Here is a 23,423-nt window from a genome sequence, read left to right as displayed (position 1 = left end):
TGATTTAGTTCAAAGTATTTCTAAATTGCTCATGAGATTTCTTCTCTGACCCATGTTTTATTTAGAAGTGTGTTGTTTAGTCTTCACATATTTTGGAATTTTCCACCTATCTTTATATCATTTATTTCTAGTTTCATCCCATTGTGGCTTGATTTATATTTTTTTAGACATATTTAATTTTTTTTTTTTTTTTTAGAGCACCCAAGTGTCTCAGTCAGTTAAGCATCTGCCTTTAGCTCAGGTCATGATCCCAGGGTCCTGGGATGGAGCCCTGCATTGGGCTCTCTGCTCATTGCGAAGCATGCATCTCCCTCTCCCTCTGCATGCCATTCTGCCTGATTGTGCTGTCTTTCTGTTTCTGTCAAATAAGGGAGAGAGAGAGAGAGAGAGAAAGTGGGGTGGAGAAGAAGGAGAGAATCCCCACCTGAGCATGAAACCCAATGTGGGGCTTGACCTCATGACCCATGAGATCATGACTTGAGCCAAAAACCGAGTCAGAGGTTTAACCGACTGAACCACCCAGGTGACCCCATTTTTTTAAACGTATTAAGGTTTTTATGACCCTGAATGCAGTCTGTCTTGGTGAGTGGTACATGTGAATTTGAGAAGAATGTATATTCCTCTGCTGTTTGATGAGGTAGCCCATAGATATGAATTGTATCCAGTTAAATGATGGTGTTATTTAGTTCAACTATGTTCTTTTAAAATAATTTTTAATATATATATATATATATATTTTAAAGTTTTTATTTTAATCCCAGTTAGACTTTATTTTAATCCCAGGTATACAATATATTGACTCAACAATTCCATAGGATACACAGCGTTCATCATGACACGTGCAGTCCTTAATCTCCATCACCTATTTCACCCAACCTCCCACCTACCCTCTGGTAACCATCAGTTTGTTCTCTATAATTAAGGGTCTGTTTCTTGATTAGTCTCTTTCTCTTTTTTTCTCTTTGCTCATTTGTTTTATATCTTAAATTTGACATATGGTGGGAAACATGTGGTATTTTTCTTTCTCTGTTATTTTGCTTAGTATAATACTCTCTAGGGGTGCTTGAGTGGCTCTGTTGGTTAGGTGTCTGACTCTTGGTTTCTCCTTGGGTCATGATCTCAGGGTCATGAGAATGAGACCTTGGTCAGGCTCTATGCTAAATGTGGAATATGCTTAGGATTTTCTCTCCCTCTTCTTTTGCCACTCCCCCCTCCACTAGCAAACTCTCTAAATAAATAAGTACATACATAGTAATAATAAAATAATACTCTGTAGTACTATACATATCATTGCAAATAGCAAGATATCATTCTCTTTTATGGATGACTAATATTCCATTATATATATATATGTGTATATATATATGTAGATATATATATAAAATTTGGAATATATATATAATGGAACTTTATATATGCAAATGGAATATATTCCATTTAAATATATGGGACATTTGAATATTTGGGACTTCATATAGTCAAGATACACAAGATGTACAATATATTGATTCAAAAATTCTTGACAATAGTCAAGATATGGAAGCAGCCCAAGTGTCCATCAATTGATAAATGGATAAAGAAGATGTGATATAATTCTTTATCCATTTATCAATTGATGGACACTTGGGCTGCTTCCATATCTTGACTATTGTAGATAATGTTGCTATAAACATAAGGTTGCATGTAGTTCAACTATGTTATTAATGATTTTTTTTTATTTCTTTTCAGCATAACATTATTCATTGTTTTGCACCACACCCAGTGCTCTATGCAATACATGCCCTCCTTAATACCCACCACTGGCTCTCCCAACCTCCCACCCCCGCCCCTTCAAAACCCTCAGGTTGTTTTTCAGAGTCCATAGTCTCTCATGGTTCACCTCCCCTTCCAATTTCCCCCACTCCCTTCTCCTCTCTATCTCCCCATGTCCTCCATGCTAATTGTTATGCTCTGCAAATAAGTGATACCATGTGATAATTGACTCTCTCTGCTTGACTTATTTCACTCAGCATAATCTCTTCCAGTCCCGTCCATGTTGCTACAAAAGTTGGGTATTCATCCTTTCTGATGGAGGCATAATACTCCATAGCATATATGGACCACATCTTCCTTATCCATTCATCCGTTGAAGGGCATCCTGGCTTTTCCACAGTTTGGCGACTGTGGCCATTGCTGCTATGAACATTGGGGTACAGATGGCCTTTCTTTTCATTACATCTATATCTTTGGGGTAAATACCCAGTAGTGCAATTGCAGGGTCATACAGAAGCTCTATTTTTAATTTCTTGAGGAATCTCCACACTGTTCTCCAAAGTGGCTGCACCAACTTGCATTCCCACCAACAGTGGAAGAGGGTTCCCCTTTCTCCACATCCTCTCCAACACACGTTGTTCCTGTCTTGCTAATTTTGGCCATTCTAACTGGGGTAAGGTGGTTTCTCAATGTGGTTTTAATTTGAATCTCCCTGATGGCTAGTGATGATGAACATTTTTTCATTTGTCTGATAGCCATTTGTATATCTTCATTGGGGAAGTGTCTGTACATATCATCTGCCCATTTTTTGATATGATTATCTGTTTTGTGTGTGTTGAGTTTTAGGAGTTCTTTATAGATCCTGGATACCGACCTTTTGTCTGTACTGTCATTTGCAAATATCTTCTCCCATTCCGTGAGTTGCCTCTTTGTTTGTTCACTGTTTCCTTTGCTGTGCAGAAGCTTTTGATCTTGATGAAGTTCCAAAAGTTCATTTTTGCTTTTGTTTCCTTTGCCTTTGGAGACATATCTTGAAAGAAATTGCTGTGGCTGATATTGAAGAGGTTACTCCCTATGTTCTCCTCTAGGATTCTGATGGATTCCTGTCTCACATTGAGGTCTTTTATCCATTTTGAGTTTATCTTTCTGTACAGTGTAAGAGAATGGTTGAATTTCATTCTTCTATATATAGCTGTCCAATTTTCCCAGCACCATTCATTGAAGAGACTGTCTTTTTTCCACTGGATATTTTTTCCTGCTTTGTCGAAAATTATTTGACCATAGAGTTGAGGGTCCATATCTGGGCTCTCTACTCTGTTCCACTGGTCTATGTGTCTGTTTTGATGCCAGTACCATCACAGCTTTGTAGTAAAGCTTGAAATCAAGTAATGTGATGCTGCCCGTTTTATTTTTGTTTTTCAAAATTTCCTTAGCAATTTGGGGTCTCTTCTGATTCCATACAAATTTTAGGATTATTTGCTCCAGCTCTTTGAAAAATACTGGTGGAATTTTGATCGTAATGGCATTAAAGTATAGATTGCTCTAGGCAGTATTAGACATTTTAACAATGTTTATTCTTCCGATCCAAGAGCATGGAGTGGTCTTCCATCTCTTTGTGTCTTCTTCAATTTCTTTCATGAGTGTTCTGTAGTTGCTTGAGTACAGATTCTTTACTTCTTTGGTTAGGTTTATACCCAGGTATCTTATGGTTCTTGGTGCTATAGTAAATGGAATAGATTCTCTAATCAACTATGTTATTAATGATTTTTAATGATTTTTTGCCTGCTGGATCTGTCCATTTTTGATAGAGAGGTGTTAAAATTTCCAAAAGTAGACTCACTTATTTCTCCTTGTAGTTCTATTAGTTTTTGCCTCATGCATTTTGACTTTGTTTTAGGCACATACATATTCAGGATTTTTATGTCTTTTTAGAGGATTGACCCCTTTATCATTACTTGTTGTCCCTTCTTTTTTAAAAGATTTTACTTATTTGACAGAGAGAGACACGGTGAGAGAGGGAACACAAGCAGTGGGAGAGGGAGACGCAGGCTTCCCAAAGAGCAGGGAGGCCAATGCGGGGCTTGATCCCAGGACCCTGGGATTATGACCCAAGCAGAAGGCAGATGCCCAACTGACTGAGCCACCAAGGTGCCCCTTGTTGTCCCTCTTTATTTATGTTTATGTTTATATTAAATTATATATATTTTTATGTTAATATGTTTATATTAAATTATATATATAATTTATGTTATCCCTGATAACTTTCATTTCTCTGAAGGTAGCTTTGTCTGAAATTAATATAGCTACTCCTGGTGTATTTTTTTTTAAGTTTTAGAAGTTTTTTCAAGCTTTACTAAGGTATGGTTGTCCAATAAAAGTTATTTAATGTATACAAAATGATATTTTGATATATGTATACTTTGCAGAGTACTCTGGCATATTTTAAAATGATTTATCTCCCCTTATTTTGAAGAACAAAGTGATTTTTCTCTGATATTACTGTGAGAATCTGATTGCATCCTTAGAAATAAAAGTCATGGAATATGGGGATTCCCCAAGGACTGGTTTTCCCTGGTGTTTTTATCTCTCAGACTTGTTACACCCAATCTCCAGTATTTATCTATTATAGTAAGGTTTCCTTACCTGGGTACAGGTTCTTTTTTTTTGTTTGTTTATTTGTTTGTTTATTCAGTTTTTTAAAAATTTCTTTTCAGCGTAACAGTATTCATTGTTTTTGCACCACACTCAGTGCTCCATGCAATCCGTGCCCTCTCTAATACCCACCACCTGGTTCCCCCAACCTCCTACCCCCCACCCCTTCAAAACCCTCAGGTTGTTTTTCAGAGTCCATAGTCTCTCATGGTTCACCTCCCCTTCCAATTTCCCTCAACTCCTTTCTCCTCTCCATCTCCCCATGTCCTCCATGTTATTTGTTATGCTCCACAAATAAGTGAAACCATGTGATAATTGACTCTCTCTGCTTGACTTATTTCACTCAGCATAATCTCTTCCAGTCCCATCCATGTTGCTAGAAAAGTTGAGTATTATCCTTTCTGATGGAGGCATAATACTCCATAGCATATATGGACCACATCTTCCTTATCCATTCACCCGTGAAGGGCATCTTGGTTCTTTCCACAGTTTGGCGACAGTGGCCATTGCTGCTATAAACTTTGGGGTACAGATGGCCCTTCTTTCACTGCATCTGTATCTTTGGGGTAAATACTGGGTACAGGTTCTCATGATGGTTTCAGCTTGTGGGTTTCTGATCCAGGCTGTTATGGTTCTCTGTATTTTCCTCTCTGTCTCTCCAATTTGGGGACAGCAAATGCCCTGTGACCATACTTCTCTTGTGGACCTAAGATGAGTTGTTTTGTAGCTTATTGTTCAGCTGTTAATTTGTTGTTAGTATGAGTGGTGAGTTCTAAGTTTTCCATACATTGGGCTGGAGAGTGGAAGTTCTGTTTGGGGTGTTTTATTACAAAGTAAAACATACTTAGTGTGAAAATATCAAATAATATAAACGCATGAAGTAAGAAGCAAAAGTTCTTACCCAGCCCATTTCTGAGAGAAACATTTACAAGGAATTGATGAGCGAACTTCCAGACATTTTACATGAACATTTATCTGTCTGTCTGTCCATCCACCACCTATCTTTTAAAATTTTTTTCAGCGTAACAGAATTCTTTGTTTATGCACCACACCCAGTGCTCCATGCAATACGTGCCCTCCATAATACCCACCCCCTGGCTACCCAACCTCCCACCCCCCTGCCCCTTCAAAACTCTCAGATTGTTTTTCAGAGTACATAGTCTTTCATGGTCCACCTCCACTTCCAATTTCCCTCAACTCCCTTCTCCTCTCCATCTCCCCATGTCCTCCATGTTATTGTTATTCTCCAAAAATAAGTGAAACCATATGATAATTGACTCTCTCTGCTTGACTTATTTCACTCAGCATAATCTCTTCCAGTTTCCATCCATGTTGCTAGAAAAGTTGGGTATTCATCCTTCTGATGGAGGCATCATACTCCATAGTGTGTATGGACCACATCTTCTTTATCCATTCGTCCATTGAAGGGCATCTTGGTTCCTTCCACAGTTTGGTGACTGTTCCACCCACCTATCTTAATACATTCTATGAATTGGTTTTCTAGGGCTGCTGTAACCAACAGCCACAAAAGGGTGGTTCACAAGAGTCATTTATTTTCCTTCAGCTTTATTGAGATTCAAATGACACCCAGCACTGTATAAATTTACAGTCTAAAGCATAATGACTTGATGTACATAATTTGTAAAATCATCACAATAAGTCTAGTTAACATCCATCACCTCGTTTAGTTATAAAAATATGTTTTTTCCCTTGTAATGAGAACATTTAAGATTTACTTTCTTATCAACTTTGAAGTATCCCATACAGCAGTATTAACTATAGTCATTATGTTATGTAATGTCCCCAGTACTTATTATAACTAGAAGTTTATCCCTTTGACCACCTTCATCCAGTTCCCCCACTCCCTTCCCCACCATCTCTGATAATCACAAATATATCTCTTTTTCTGTAAGTGTGGTTTCAGTTTTTAATATTTTTAATTTTAATTTTAATTTCATGTATAAGTGAGATCATAATATTTGTCCACCCATCTTGTAGTAAATGACAGAATTTATTTCTTTTTTTCTTTTTTTTTAAGATTTTATTTATTTATTTGACAGAGAGAGATCATAAGTAGACAGAGAGGCAGGCAGAGAGAGAGAGAGGTAAGCAGGCTCCCTGCTGAGCAGAGAGCCCGATGCGGGACTTGATCCCAGGACCCTGAGATGGTGACCTGAGCCAAAGGCAGTGGCTTAACCCTCTGAGCCACCCAGGTGCCTGAATTTTATTTCTTTTTTATGGTTGAACAGTATTCAGTTGTATACACAATCATATCTTATTTATCCATTTATGTGTTGATGGACAGTTAGGTTGTTTCCTTGTTTTGGCTATTGTATATAACGCTGCAATGAACATGGGGTGCAGATATCTTTTATATACTGATTTTATTTCTTTTAGGTAAGTACTCAGATGAGAAATTGGTAGAACATGATAGTTGTATTCTTAATTTTTTGACCTCCACACTGGTTTCCACTGATCTTACACCAATTTGCATTCCACAACAATGCATGAGAACTCCTTTTATTCCCCATCCTCCCAGCAGTTTGTGTATCTCTTGTCTCTATAATGATCGTCATTTTAGCAGGTGTGAGGTGGCAATCTCTTGGTATTTTTGATTGCATTTCGCTGATGATTAGTGATGTTTATATATTTAGTGATGTTTATCCACTTTGGATATTAGCCCTTTATCTGATATATCATTTGCAATTTTTTTCCCCATTTTGTAAGTTGCCTTTTCATTTTGTTGATCGTTTCCCATGCTGTGCAGAAGATTTTTAGTCTAGTGAAATTCTCCATGTTTTTTTTGTTGTGTTGTTGTTGTTTGTTTGTTTGTTTTATTGCTTGTGTTTCAGGTGTCATATTAAAAAGAAATCATTCTTAAGAATTATGTCAAAGAGATTTTTCCCTCTATTTTCCTCCAGAAGTTTTTATGGTTTCAGGTCTTATTTTAAATCATTAGTTCATTTTGAGTAATTTTTGTGAATGGAGTAAAATAGGGGTCTAGTTTTGTTTTGTTTTACATGTGAATATTCAGTTTTCTCAGTACCATTTATTGAGGAAATTGTCTTTTCTCTACTGAGTAATGTTAGCTTCCTTATCTAAGTAACTAAGTATCTAAATAAGTAACTAATACTTTAAGTATTAGTTAACCGTATTCACGTGGCTTTATTTCCGTGTTCTTGATTCTGTTCTATTGATTTATGTGTCTGTTTTTATGCCAGTACCATACAGTTTTGATTACTATCGCTTTATAATACCGTTTGAAATCAGGACGTGTGATGCCTCTAGCTGCATTCTTCTCTCTCAGGACTACTCTAGCTATTTGGGAGCTTTTTGTGCTCCATACAAATTTTAGGATTTTCTTTCTTCCCACTTGAAAATGCCACTGGAGTCTTGATATAGATTGTATTGAATCTATAGATGGCTTTGGATAGAATGAACATTTTAACAATATTAATTCTTTTTTTAATATGGTTACTTTTTAAAGATTATTGATTGATTGATTGAGAGAGCATTAGAGGGAAGGGCAGAGGGAGAGGGAGAGTAAGAGAATCTCAAGCTTACTTCACACTAACTGTGGAGCCCAACACAGAGCTCTATCTCAGGATCTGAGATCATGACCTGAACCAAAACCAGGAGTTAAACACTTAATTGACTGCACCACCCAGGTGCCCCAATAATATTAATTCTAATCCATGAACCTGGGTATCTTTACATTTATTTGTCTCATCTTCAATTTTGTAGAATTTAGTAGAGATCTCTCCATTCCTTGGTTAAACTTATTCCCAAATATTTTATTGTTTTTGATGTTACTGAAAATGAGATACTTTTTAAAATTTCATTTTCAGATAATTCATTATAGAAATAGTACTAATTTTTGTATATTAATTTTGTATCCTGCAACTTTACTGAATCCATTGATTAGATTTTTTTTTTTTTAAGAATTACTTATTTATTTGACAGAGAAATCAGAAGTAGGCAGAGAGGCAGGCAGAGAGAGAAAGGGAAGCAGACTCCCTGCCGGGCAAAGAGCTCAATGTGGGCCTCAATTCCAGGACCCTGAGACTATGACCTGAGCCTAAGGCAGAGTCTAAACCCACTGAGTCACCGAGGTGCAGGATCTAACTGTTTTTTGGTTGAGTCTTTTGGATTTTCTATCTATGAAATCAAGTCAATTGTAAAAGTCATATTTATTTCTCCTTTCCAATTCTGAGGTCTTTTATTTATTTCTTTTTGTTTCCTGCTGGCTCTGGCCAGGATTTCCCAGACTATGTTGAATAGGAGTGCAGGGAATGGGTAGTCTTGTTTTGTTCCTGACCACACAGGAAAAACTTTCAACCTTTCACCATTGACCAAGATGTTAGCTCTGTGCTCACCATATATTGTTTTTATTATGTTGTGGTACATTCCTTCTATGCTTAATTTGTTAAAAGTTTTAATAATGAATGGATGTTGAGTTTTATTAAGTGACTAGTCTGCTTCTATTAAGAGGATCAAGTGAATTTTTTTCCTGTTCTTTCTTTTTAGATTTTTTTTTAAATTTCTTTTCAGTGTTCTAGAATGCACTGTTTATGCACCCCACCCAATGCTCCATGCAATACGTGCTTTCCATAATACCCACCACTGGATCAAATGAATTTTATCTTTCATTTTATTACTGTTACTTATTACATTCATTGATTTTCATATGTGGAAACCATCCTGGAATCTCAGGGATAAATTCCACTTGACATAATTAATCCTTTACACGTGCTGCCAAATTCTGTTTACTGTTATTTGTTGAAAATTTTTGCTCTATATTCATGAAGAATATGGACCTCTGGTTTTCTTGTAGTGTCTGGTTTGTTATCAGGGTAATGTTAGTCTCAAAAATGACTTTGAGAGTATTCCTTTCTCTGATTTTTTGGGGGAAAGTTTGAGGAGGATTGCTAAAATTCTTTAAGTGTTGATGAAATTCACCAGTGAAGCCATCTGTTCCTGACCCTTTCTTTGTGGGGAAATTTTTGATTATGGTTCAATCTCCTTTCTAGTAGTTGTTCTGCTCACATTATTTCTTCTTTGTTCAGTTTTGGTAAGTTGTATGTTTCTAAGAATTTTTCCATTTCTTCTGGATTGTCCAATTTGTTGGTTATAGTTGTTGTTCTTCCTTTTTTTTTTTTCAATTTTTAAATTTAAATTCAGGTTAGTTAACAATAGTGTAATATAGGTTTCAGGAGTAGAATTCAGTGATTCATCACTTACATCAACACCCAGTGCTCATCAAAACAAGTGCCCTCCTTAACACTCACCACCATTTTAGCCCATCCCCACCCACCACCCTCCATCAGCCCTTAGTTTGTTTTCTATAGTTAAGAATCTCTTATGATTTGCATCCCTTTCTCTTTTCCCCCTCCCCTTATGTTCATCTATATTGTTTCTTAAATTCCACATGTGAGTGAGTGAGATCATACAGTGCTTGTCTTTCTCTGACCGACTTATTTCACTTAGCATTATACACTCTAGGTCCATCCACATCATTGCAAATGATAAGATTTCATTCTTTTTGATGGCTGAGCAATATTCCATTGTGTGTGTGTGTGTGTGTGTGTGTGTATATATATATATATATATATATATATATATATACACCCCACATCTTTATCCATTCATCAGTCATTGTATATTTGGCTCTTTCCATAGTTTGGCAATTGTTGATAATGCTGTTATTGAACATCGGAGTGCATGTGCCCCCTTCAAATCCGTTTTTTTGTTTGTTTTTTTTTTTTAGTGTCTCCAAAGCATAGTGCTAAGGGCCATCTAACATTCTTTTATTTTTTTTTAATATTTATTGTTTATTTATCAGAGAACACAAACAGTGGGAGAATCAGGCAGAAGGAGAAGCAGGCTCCCCACTGAGCAAGGAATCCAATGTGGGACTCAATCCCAGGGCTCTGAGATCATGACCCAAGCCAAAGGCAGATGTTTAACTGACTGAACATGTCCCCAAATCTGTATTTTTGTATCCTTTGGGTAAATGCCTAGAAGTACAATTGTGGGGTTGTAAGGTAGTTTTATTTTTAACTTTTTGAGGAATCTCCATACTACTTTCCAGAGTGGCTACACCAGTTTGCATTCCTATCAACAGCATAAGAGGGCTCTCCTTTCTCCACATCCTTGCAACATCTGCCGATTCCTGTGTTTTTAGCCATTCTGACAGGTGTGGGGTGCTCTCATCATGGTTTTGATTTGTAGTTCCCTGAAGGTGGGAAATACTGAACATCTATTTCATGAGTCTGTTGGTGATCTGGATGTCTTCTTTGGAAAAATGTCTATTCATGCCTTCTGCCCATTTTTTTTTTAAAGATTTTATTTATTTATTTGAGAGACAGAGATCACAGGTAGGCAGAGAAGCAGGCAGAGAGAGAGGAGGAAGCAGGTTCCTTGCTGAGCAGAGAGCCCGATGCGGGACTCGATCCCAGGACCCTGGGATCACAACCTGAGCTGAAGGCAGAGGCTTTAACCCACTGAGCCACCCAGGTGCCCCTCTGCCCATTTTTTAACTGGGTTATTTGTATTTGGGTATTGAGTTTGATATGTTCTTTATAGATTTGGGATACCAACTCTTTATCAGATATCATTTGCAAATCTTCTCCCATTCCGAACATTAACTTTTAGGTTTTTTTGACTGTTTCCTCACTCTTCAGAAGGTTTTTATCTTGATGAAGTCTCAATGGTTAATTTTTGTCTCTGTTTCCCTCACCTCTGGAGACATGTCTAGCAAGAAGTTGCTGCAGCTGAGGTCAAATAAATTGCTTCCTTTTTTCCTTTCTAGGATTTTGGTGGTTTCTTTTCTCACATTGAGGTCTTTCATCTATTTTGAGCTTATCTTTGTGTATGGTGTAAGAGAATGGTCCAGTTTCATTCATCTATGTGTGGCCATCCAATTTTCCCAGCACCGTTTGTTGAAGAGACATCTTTCTCCATTGCATGCTCTTTCCTGCTTTGTCGAAGATTAGTTGACCATAAAGGTGAGGGTCAATTTCTGAGTTCTCCATTCTGTTCCATGAATCTATGTGCCTGTTTTTGTGTGAGTATCTTACTGTCTTGTAGACTACAACTTTGTAATATACCTTGAAGTCTAGAATTGTGATGCTTCAAGTTTCATTTTTCTTTTCAGGATTGCTTTGGCTATTTGGGCTCTTTTCTGGTTCCATGCAAATTTTCGAATTGTTTGTTCTAGTTTTCTGAAGAATGCTGGTGTTATTTTGATAGGGGGTTGCTTTAAATGTGTAGATTGCTTTAGGTAGTATAGACATTTTAGCAATGTTTATTCTTCCAGTCTACTAGATGGATTTTTTTCCCCCGTTTCTTTGTGTCCTCTTCAATTTATTTTGTAAGTATTCTATAGTTTTCAGATCTTTTACCTCTTCGGTTAGGATTATTCCTAGGTATCTCATTGTTTTTGGTGCAATTATAAATGGGATCAATTCCTTGATTTATTTTTCTGCTACTTCATTATTGGTATATAGAAATGCAACAGACTTGTGTACATTGATTTTGTATACAGTGACTTTACTAAATTTTTGTATCTGTTCTAGCAATTTTTTGTGGAGTCTTTTTTATGATATCTTCTTAAATTTATCAGGAATTTATTACCATGCTGACATATACAGATCTACAGATTTGGGCATAATATTACATAGTATACATTACAGTAATTTATTTAGGTTCTTACTGAATGATAAATTTTTGGATGACTTTTTCCTTTTTTATTATTGCAAGTAACTATGAAAAAACATATTTGTATATATAACTTTATTTATGTGTGGATATTTCTTTTGAGATGGAAACCTATAAACATAATTAATGAAGTCACGCTTTAAGGCATTTTATATTTTGTTAGGTATGGCCACTTGTCCTGAATTTTAGGCCTCTATTTTGGTTGCACTTTGCACTCCCCCACTCCCATAGTACATAAATGCCTCATAGTGAGCAACTGCAAAATTCCTTATTCTTATAACTTACTCTCCACCGTCATCCTTTGTCCCCTTCCTGCCCTTTCTTTAGTGCCTTCTTGAATACTGGGACTTTCCAGAAGGCTGATTAGCCAGTAAACAGAGGAAAAACCTAGATAGTCTTTACTTTCAGTTCCCTTTACCTGCTTCTTTCTTTTTCAAAACACCAGAGGAGTTTTCTAAAATGCAGATTTGATAATATCACACTTTTTCTCAAAAAAACTTCAAAAGGGGACACCTGGGTGGCTCAGTTGTTAAGTGTCTGCCTTTGGCTCAGGTCATGATCCCAGGGTCCTGGGACTAAGCCTTGCATTGGGCTCCGGGCTCAGCATGGAGCCTTTTCTTCCTCTCCCACTCCCCTGCTTGTATTTCTTCTCTAGCTGCCTATGTCAAATAAATTAAAAAAAAAAAAACAAATAAAAAACCAAACAAACTTCCAACGTTCTTTGAAGTCAGAGTGTAGTTGCTGTGTCTTAGCATAGTACACAAAATTGTCCCTGATCAGCTTTAGATCATTGCTTCTGCCACACCCGTCACTCCATTCTGAGTCATATTTAGTAAGCTTTTAGTTCTAAGAATGTGACCTCTTTTACCCTTCCTTCCTTTGCTTACCACTTTCCTTTGCCTAGTATGCAAAGTATTCACCCATCATCATAGTCCATCTAGGAAACTCCTTCTTATTTTTCAAGTAATTTCCCAGCTTTTCCATTTAAAAATAAGGACAAAAATGATACCTACATCTTGGTTTTTGTTGTAATTATATGAGATAATCCCATTTTAAGTCATTATTTCAGCCAAAATTATTATTGTGTAGAAATGAAACAGACTTGTTGCATTTCTTATTCCTTAATTTTCTTTCTGACACATTTTTATAACATAAGCATATATTAGTAATTTAAAAAAAAACACAATCATTTAACAATATAGTACATGGCAAGATATCCTTACTCAGTGAATGTAGAACTGAGTGAAATGAATTGATTGAGACCAAGATGTGTGATGTTGGTTACATTCCTCTAATCAAGCGGATTGCTGGGTAGAACTTGTTTGTTTGATTGCCTAAACATGTCATTATGCACTCCATACACCCATCACTCAGTCTCAATAATAATTAACATTTTGATAATTGAGATGTAACTTATATTTAACAAAACCACCTTGTGCTGCCATTTTGTGCCCTGCTAGTCAAACACCTGTTCATAATCCCTTCTAGTCATTTTCTGGAAATGATGGCAAAGCTTGCCATTTTGTAGCTTACAAAATAATTTTTCCTTTCCTTTTGGATGAGTATCTTCAGTTTTCTGGAATGGTCTTCATCTTTGCTGTTCTTCATCTTCATCTAGTCTTTTCAGGCTGCTGTAACAAAAACACCATGGTCTGGGTGACTCAAACAACAAACATGACTCACAGTTCTGGAGGCTGGAAGCCCAAGATCAAGGTGCCTGTAGATCATTTCTTTCCTGGCTTTCAAATAGCCACCTTATTGTTGTGTCTTCACATGACAATAGTGGCAAGGGAACTCTTTGGGGTCTGTTTTATCAGGGCACTAATTCCATCATGGAGACTCCACCCTGATGATGTAATTACTTCTTAAAACCTGCACTCCTACCATCACAATGAAGGTTAAGATTTCAACATATGATTTCAATATGACACAAACATTTGGCTCATAATAGCTAATAATCTTGTAAATCCCTTCAGCACATTAATTAAGGACCATCTGATGAAATTATTCTCAGCTGGAAATAAAGTTCTTACTAGAAGCCTTGCCCTGTTTTTGTTTGTTTGTTTGTTGTTTGTTTTTTAATTCATCCATCTTGGGATTTATTCCCCTCTTTGTCTTGCATATTCAGTTTTTTTTTTTTTTAATTACGATTCATCCCTGACTGCCAAGATGGAAACCAGTAAGTAGATAAAAACTTCTGTTTTCTTTTGATCACTTGCTGGTGCTACTTTCTATGTTTCTATTTTTCCTGATTCTAAGACATCTTGGCACTTATGAACACGTTATTGTTAAGGATTCCTGCAGGAAGGAATGTGACTGCATGAGATGTTGTTAAGTCAAGGTTTCGTTGAAGGCCTAGCATAAGTGGCTTTCTGTGTACTGTATACCCACCTCTGAGCTTCTGCACTAGAGGGATGCAGCTCTCTCTCCTAGAACCCTCATGTTCTGTTGGGTGAGAAAATATATTCAATTTGACCCAAATGCAGCACACCAAACTTCTTAGTCCCACTGAGTGTAATAAAAATCTAGAGCTCTAAGCTCTGAGAGCCCCCTACCACTGCAGAAGGAAGGGTGATATGGATAGAAGGGCCACAGAAGAAGGATGGCCCTATAAGGCTTAAATTCATGTCTCTCCCCACTAAACACTTGCTTTTTTTTTTTTTTAAAGATTTTATTTATTTATTTGACAGAGAGAGATCACAAGTAGACGGAGAGGCAGGCAGACAGAGAGAGAGAGAGAGAGAGGGAAGCAGGCTCCCTGCGGAGCAGAGAGCCCGATGCGGGACTCGATCCGAGGACCCTGAGATCATGACCTGAGCCGAAGGCAGCGGCCCAACCCACTGAGCCACCCAGGCGCCCCTAAACACTTGCTTTTTCAACTTAAGAGAAACATAGGATTCGATAAACTGATTTCTAGTCTGCAAAAGACACATAATAGTTACAGCTGCACTGCTGCCTTACTCAGTTAATGTGAGAATCCAATAAGGCAACTCTTTGAAATGTTGTTGGAATTACCAGTGAAGGATAATCTGGGATGTATTTCTGGTAGGTGTGGTGGTAAAGAGCATGCATGGAAGAGGTAATATGTGTAAGAAGGAAGAAGAATGTGTAAGAAGGAAGAAGAATGTGTAAGAAATCTGAATCAGTTTGCTTTTTCTGTCTCTTCCACCAATCCCAGCAAAGCAGCTACTGTGACTATTATTTGTCTCTCTTATGGGTCCAGAGATAGAGTCATGCTTTCCTCAGATTATATCCAAGAGGCTGTGTCCTGACCTTGAAGGAGAAGGATGCAGCTTTTTTTTTAAAGATTTAATTTATTTGAGAGAGAGAAGGAAAGAGAGAGAGAGAGAACCAGTTTGGGGTGGGGGGCAGAGAGAGGGAGAAGCAGACTCTCCACTGAGCCTGACATGGGGCTTGATCACAGGACACTGGGACAACAACCTGAGCCAAAGGCAGACGCTTCACCAACTGAGCCACCCAAGTGCCCCAAGGATGCACTTTTTTAGATGAGAAGAGATTCCTGTGCTAAGATAGCTTTGCAATGTTCAAGAAAGGCTGAACATTGAGGCCTCATTTCCTTGTTCTTTCTCCAGGTTGATGAATTCTGGCCTTACATCAGGTTGTTGTCCAGCTTTGTCATCAGTGCTCAGCACTAACCAGAAGCTCACACACCTTTACCTACGGGGCAATGCTCTTGGAGACACGGGAGTTAAGCTACTCTGTGAGGGCCTCTTGCACTCCAACTGTAAGCTTCAGATATTGGAGTAAGTCCCTTAGCTAATTACAGTGATGGGAATGCATGGTGGCTAAGGTGGGGGGAATGATGGTGGGATGATTTTATCTGAGAAGTGATGGTGATCTCCTAAGGTTTGGCTTATTACAGGATCATTGGACTGGGAGGAGTTCTATTTCTCGGTGGTATAAAGGTAAAAACTGGATTTCACCACAAAGAGTAGGGCAATATGGCACTTGTGTTTAAGGGAAACTTGGAGAGAGCCATAGAATTTTGGAAAAATCAGTTCACAAACTATTACTGATTGGATCTGCACAATCCAGGAGACTGGAAAAAATACCTTCATCTGAAACGGGAGAAGAATAACCACAGGCACATAAAATTTTTCCAAATTCATTAATCCTGTGCTTTTTGTGCATTTGAAACATTGCAGGCTGAGATCTGGGGGATCTAGGAGGATAGTTAAGGGGACATTTCTCTAAATCACCCTCTTTCTTGCAGATTAGATGGCTGTAGCCTCACCTCACACTGTTGCTGGGATCTTTCCACACTTCTGACCTCCAATAAGAGCCTGCGGGAGCTGAGCCTGGGCAGTAATGACCTGGTGATCTAGGGGTCATGCTGCTCTGTGAAGTGTTAAAACAGCAGGGGCTGCCTCCTAAAAAGCCTGAAGTAAGTATGCTTTGCACATATTTATGTGGCAGTGTTCAGAGTACTAAGGACAAGTTGATGAATTATCAAAACCCAGGATGGCTTCATTTGTATTCAGACTGAGGTTGGGTCTGTGTCTCTTGTTGCAGACTTTTTTATGATTCACAAACCACATATTTAACTTCATCCAGACAGTTAGATAATTAAATTTCAGTTGGGTGTCAAAAGAGTTTCCATTCATATTCCTGAAGAAACCCAAGTCCCAGTGAAAGTGGCCAAATAAAATTATATGACCCTGTAAGGGACCAAAGGTACTTGTAGACCTAGAGCAGTCCATGATTCCTCTTAATTGCAAAGGTCTTTGCACAGTGAGGGTGTTCTTAGGATTTGAAATGAGAAAAGAAAGTTCCAGAAATGTCAAGTTTAGAAATTCCATAAGCCAGTTTATGTGCATTGTGTTGCGTTTTATTACTAGTGATACCACTGGTATTCATTACCTCTCCAGTAAGAGCTTCCTAGTGAGTCCTGTACCTTTGTCAACCCTGATAATCATGTTCTCGCCAGAAGAACTTTCCCTCACTTGGCTTTAGGGGCTACACCTTCTCCACACTGGATTTTTTTTCTCCTTCATTTGCTATTTCTGCTCAGTCTCCTTTTGTGGATTCTCTTTATCATCCTGACCTGTACATGCTGAAACACCAGGGCTCAATCATTGAGCTATTTTTTTTTCTCTATACTTTATCCCATGTTGATATCATCCAGTGTTCTGGCTTTACCATATATATGCTGTGCCAGCCAATTTATACCTGCATGAATTCCATGTCAAAATATTAATCTGATCTTTCCATTCGTATGCCTAATAAATGTGCTAAACTTTACATGTCTAAATCCAAACGTGTATTGGCCCCTCTTCTGCTTCTTTCTCATCTCAGTCAATGGTTACTCAGTGAGAATTGCTCAAGCCAAAAAACAAACAAAACAATGCCACAAAAACAACAAAATCCCCATCACTCTAGGTCAACTTTCTTATATGCACATCAACTCATTGGCATGTCCTGTTTGTTCTGCTTCCATAATATGCCAGCTTCATGACTCCTACCCTAGTTCAAGCCACTGTCCCCCTTGTCTGAATTGTTCTGATGGCATCTTCCAGGCTACTCTGCATCTATTACTATCCTGATCATGGCAGATGGAGGGTGCAGCTAAAACAGGAGCAAGTGATTATATCATTCCTACCCACATGCTCTAGTGACTCCCTATCACATTGAAAGTAACATCCACAAATCCATGGCAGTGCCCAAGGCCTCCTGTGATCCAGTCTCTGCTCTTTCTGCAAATTCATTGTCTCCTAATCCATGTTCCTTCTGCTCCACACACACTGATCTTGCAGTTTTGCAAAAATATGGTCACCTCCAGAACTTGGCATTTCCTGTTCCCTCTGCCTGAACCTCTCTCCCCTTTGATATCCATGTGTCTTGTTCTCATGTATCCTTAAATTCTCTGCTTAGAGGGTCTTCTTCTGTGTCTGTCTCTGACCATCCTACTGAAAATAACAGTCCAGCATATTCCCCCTTTTTTCGCTTATTTTCCTCCGTAGTGTGATCACCATCATACATACCCGCTACATTACTTTCTTGCTTATTTGTTATCTCTATCTTACTCAAGTAATATAAATTCTATTAGTCCTGGGTTTCTGTTCTAGTTCATGACCTCAAGGCTGAGAACCAGTTGGAATGCAGGCTCAAATAAACAGAAGTGTGCATCCTTATGTAGACACAGTGGAGCACAGGTACTGCAGGAAAAGCTAACATTCTCAGAGTGAAAAGAAATAGAATGAAAAAGGGAAGGGTAGGCCAGGATGAAGCTGAGACATTACTGTATCTGAAGTCACTGACCTAGCCCTGAGGGACACTCTGCAGATGGACAGGCTTCAGACTGACCAAGGAACCTCTGGATACAATCAACCTGTCTCATTAGCTCAGGGTGCCTTAAACAACAGATATTTATTGCTCACAGTTTTGAATATGGGAAGTCTAAGATCACAGTGCCAACCAATTCAGGTTCTGGTGAGAGCGTTCTTCCAGGCTTGCAGATGGCTGTCTTTTACCCATGTACTTATGTGGAAGAGAGAGACCGAGACAGGGACACTGTGTTCCCTGGCATCTCTTACCTTAGGGGAATGATCTCATTGTGATGACCCACTCCCATGACCTCATCTAACCTTAACTATATCCCAAATGTCCCATTTCAAATACCATCACATGAGGGATTAGGGTTTCTGTGTAGGAATTTTGAAGAAACACAAACATTCAATCCATAACACAACTAAATCAAGATTGGTAGAAATGGTGCAGGACAAATTGTGTGATTTCTTAGCTAAGTTGCAAGGGAAACTTAAAAAAAAAAAGGAGACAAGAGGGAAGAAATTATATATCAAAGAAGACTTTAGAGGCATACAAAACAGTTGCAATGTGAGAACTTTACTTGGCTCCTGATTAAATGAACCTAATATAAAAAATGTATCAGCTAATTGAGGAAATTTAAACACTGACTGGACATATATTGATATTAAGGAATCAGTGTTAACTTTTTAAGTGTGATATTGGCATTGGTGGTTGTGTTTCTAAAAACCTTCATTTAGGGTCACATAGTGCAACATTTATAGATGCATGCAATGCTGTGTTTGTAATAATCCATTGATGTCAGGTGTAGGTGGGTGATAGATGAAACAAGATTGGCCATGAGTTATTTTTTAATGTATTTTTAAAAAAGATCTTATTTACTTATTTGAGAGACAGAGATTGAGAGAGAGCAAGAGCATGAGCAGGGGAGGAGGGCAGAGGAAGAAGGAGAAGCAGACACCTCACTGAGCAGGGAGCCCGATGACATGGTACTCAATCCCAGGACCTTGGGATCATAACCTGAGCTGAAGGCAGATGCTTAACTGACTGAACTACCCAGGTGTCCCTGGCAATGGGTTATTAGTTGTCAAATTTGGGTAATAGGAATAGGGACTCAGTACCATTCTCTCTAAATTAACATGTTTAAATATTTCCAAACTTGAAGGTTAAAAATATAACAGAAAAACAATAGGCATGAAGTGTAGCATTGGAGAGCTTAGAAGTATGTTAGGTTAAGGGAAGTAAGGAGATGAGGTTTTTAAGGCAAAACTCTGAGAGGGCTCTTTGAAGACTATAACACAAGGCTGTCAATTTGTTTTTACAGGTTATGTGAAATGTATTTCAATTATGATACAAAACGTGCATTAGAAACACTTCAAGAAGAAAAGCCCGAGTTGACCATTGTCTTTGAGCCCTTTTGGTAGTGATAGATGCCGGCTGCCAGATGCCAGCATTTTGGCTCCCTATCATCCAGGTGTGTTGAAGTGAGAATGAGCACTCCTCCAACCAAGGTGAAGACCATCACTCCACGATTCCTCTGGTCCAGGGTGGGACAGCAAAATCTTGCTGATGGTGTGTTTTACAAGAGAAGCATCTCCTTTCCCCTGGCTTGAAGACACCAGGACAATGAAATCATCCAAATGAGGTGGTTCTCATTATAGAACCTTACTCAGAGGATATGTTCCTGTTGGTGACCTCATATAACTAACTCATGTAATAAAGCACTTTTCTGTTTTTCTCTTCTTACTCTCTCTAAAGCACCTTTCCCTCATACCCTTTTACCCATCTTTGTTCTGTTTACCTTCACCCATATCACCATTATCACCCACTCCTATCTTTCTGACTATAACAGAACTAGTAAACTATATGCTATGTTGCAGTTTTGTAGCAGCAACTTATTTATTTTTAATTTTTGTAACAGTTATATTTTCTAATAAAATAATTCATGTTTATTGTGGCTGGTTGAAAAGTCAGAAAATTTAAAACCTTTTGGTATTTATTGATTTAAATAGTGTCTTTCCCTTAATTAATTAATTTTATTTTTAAATTATTTATTATTATTATGTGCAATGATAGTACATCATTAGTTTTTAATGAACAGCAATTAATTAGTTGCATATAACACACAGTGCTCATCACAACATGTGCCCTCCTTAATACCCATCACCCAGCTAACCCATCCCCCATGTCCTCCCTTCTGTAACCCTCAGTTAGTTTCCTGGAGTCGAGTCTTTCATAGTTTGTCTCCCTCTCTGATTTCTTCCAATTCAGTTTTCCCTCCCTTCCCCTGTGCTTTTCCTTAGGTTCCACATATGAGTGAAACCATCTGATAACTGTATTTCTCTGCTTGACTTATTTCACTTAGCATAATCTCCTCCAGTTCTGTCCATGTTGATGCTAATGCTGGGTATTCATCCTTTCTGATGGCTGAGTAATACTCCATTGTATATATGAACCACATCTTCTTTATCCATTCATCTGTTGAAGGGTATCTTGTCTCCACCCACAATTTGGGTATTGTGGACATTGCTGCTATGAATATTTGGATGTATGTGCCCATTCTTTTCACTACATCTTTATCTTTTGGGTAAATACCTAGTAGTGTAATTACTGCACCCTAAGGTAATTCTATTATTAATAACCTGAAAAACCTCCATACTGTTTTCCAGAGTGGATATATCAGCTTGCATTCTACCAACAGTGTAAGAGAGTTCCCCTTTCTCTACATCCTCACCAACACTTATTTCCTGTCTTTTTAATTTTTGCCATTCTAATGGGAGTAAGGTAGTATCTCATTGTGGTTTTGATTTGTATTTCCCTGATGGCTAGTGATGTTGAACATTTTTTCATTTGTCTGTTAGCCATTTGTATGTCTTCTTTTTGGAGATATGTCTGTTCAACTCTTCTGCCCATTTATCCATTTATTGACTGGATTATTTATTTTTTGGGTGTTGAGTTTGAGAAGTTCTTTATAGATCTGGATACCAGTCTTTTATCCATAACGTCATTTGCAATTATTTCTCCCATTCTGTGGATTGCCTCTTTGTTTTGTTGACTATTTCTTTTGCTGTGCAAAAGCTTTTTATCTTGATGAAGTCCCAATAGTTCATTTTTGCTTTTGTTTCCCTTGCCTTTATACATGTGTCTTGAAAGACATCACTGTGACCAATGTTGAAGAGGTTACTTCTTATGTTCTCCTTTAGGACTTTGATAGATTTCTTTCTAACATTGAGGTCTTTCAACCATTTAGAGTTTACCTTTGTATATGGTGTAAGTGAATGGTCCAGACTCATTCTTCTGCATGTGGCTGTTCAATTTTCCCAGCACCATTTATTGAAGAACCTGTCTTTTCTTCCACTGGATATTCTTTCCTGCTTTGTCAAAGATTAGTTGACCATAGCGATGAGTGTCATTTCTGGGGTCTCTATTATGTTCCATTGATCTATGTGTCTGTTTGTGTGCTGATAGCATGCTTTCTTGATGATCACAGCTGTGTAATATACCTTGGAGTCAAGCACTGTAATGCCCGTAGCTTTGGTTTTCTTTTTCAACAATCCCTGGCAATTTGGGGTCTTTTCTGGTTCCATATAAATTTCAGGATTGTTTATTCTAGCTCTGCAAAAAATGTCAGCGGCATTTTGATAGGGATTTCACTGTAAGTGTAGATTGCTCTTGGCAGCATAGACATTTTAACAATGTTTCAACCCATGAGCATGGAATGTTTTTCCAACTCTTTGTGTCTTCCTCAGTATCTTTCATAAGCATTATGTAGTTTCTAGAATATATATCTTTTATATCTTTGGTAGGTTTGTTCCTAGGTATCTTATGATTTTTGGTGCTATTGTAAATGCAATTGATTCCTTAATACCTCTTTCTTCATCCACATTGTTAGTGTATAGAAATGCAACTGATTTCTGTGTATTGATTTTGTATCATGCCACTTTACTGAATTGTTGTATGAGTTCTGGTAATTTAAGGAGTCTTTTGAGTTTTCCACAAAAAGTATCATGTCATCTGTGAAGAGAGAGTTTGAGTTCTTCTTTGCCAATTTGAATGCCTTTTATTTTTTGTTGTTGTTGTTGTCTGATTGCTGAGGCTAGGGCTTCTAGCACTATGATGAACAAAAGTGGTGAGAATGGGCATCCCTGTCGTGTTCCTGGCCTTAAAGGAAAATCTCCCAGTTTTTCCCCATTGAGAATGTTAGTCGCTGTGGGCTCTTCATAGATGGCCTTTATGATATTGAGATATGTTCTCTCTATCCCTACATTCTGAAGAGTTAATCAGGAAAGGATACTCTATTTTGTCAAATGCTTTTTCTGCATCAATTGAGAGGACCATATAGTTCTTCTCTTTTCTTTTATTAATGTGCTGTATAACACTGATTGATTTGCAAGTTTAACACTTGCATCCCAGGCATAAATCCCACCTAGTCATGATAGGTAATCCTTTTAATGTACTGTCAGATCCTATTGGCTAGGATCTTGAGTATTTTGGCATCCATGTTCATCAAGAATATTGGACTGTAATTCTTTCTGATGGGGTCTTTGCCTGGTTTTGGGATCAGTGTAATGCCTCATAAAAGCAGTTTGGAAGTTTTCCCTTCTGTTTCTATTTTTTTGGAACAGTTTCAGTAGAATAGGTATTATTTCTTCTTTAAATGTTTGGTAGAATTCCCTTGGGAAGCCATCTGGCTCTGGACTTTTGTTTTTTTGGGAGGTTTTTGATTCCTGCTTCAATTTTGTTACTGGTTATTGGTCTATTCAGTTGTCTATATTTTCCAGTTTCAGTTTTGTTAGTTTGTATATTTCCAGGAAGGCATCCATTTCTTCCAGATTGCTTAATTTTTTCGCATATAGTTGCTGGTAATAATTTCTAATAATTGTTTCAATTCCTTGCTGTTAGTCATGATGGCTCCCCTTTCATTCATGATTTTGTTAATTTGGGTCCTTTTTTTTTTCTTTTTTCCTGGATAAGTTTGACCAGTGGTTTATTGATCTTATTCTTTTGTGGAACTA

The 23,423-nt window shown here is 37.8% G+C and overlaps 1 protein-coding gene across 1 annotated transcript in view; it reads left to right on the top strand.

Moving 5' to 3' along the window:
* The window catches only part of NLRP3 (NLR family pyrin domain containing 3), a 97,840-nt gene extending 77,463 nt beyond the window's left edge, over window positions 1–20,377 (top strand). Inside the window, 5 exon segments of the mRNA XM_047731293.1 lie at window positions 15,717–15,887; window positions 16,358–16,455; window positions 16,458–16,504; window positions 16,506–16,528; window positions 19,733–20,377. Of these exon segments, the coding sequence (XP_047587249.1) occupies window positions 15,717–15,887; window positions 16,358–16,455; window positions 16,458–16,504; window positions 16,506–16,528; window positions 19,733–19,832 (439 nt within the window). The 3' untranslated portion in view covers window positions 19,833–20,377.
* Window positions 20,378–23,423: the final 3,046 nt, after the last annotated feature.

This window comes from Lutra lutra, chromosome 5 (assembly GCF_902655055.1).
Source record: "Lutra lutra chromosome 5, mLutLut1.2, whole genome shotgun sequence".
Classification (NCBI taxonomy): domain Eukaryota; kingdom Metazoa; phylum Chordata; class Mammalia; order Carnivora; family Mustelidae; genus Lutra; species Lutra lutra.
The sequence above is the reverse complement of the archived record's forward strand: the minus strand, read 5'-3'. Positions and strand labels throughout refer to the sequence as shown.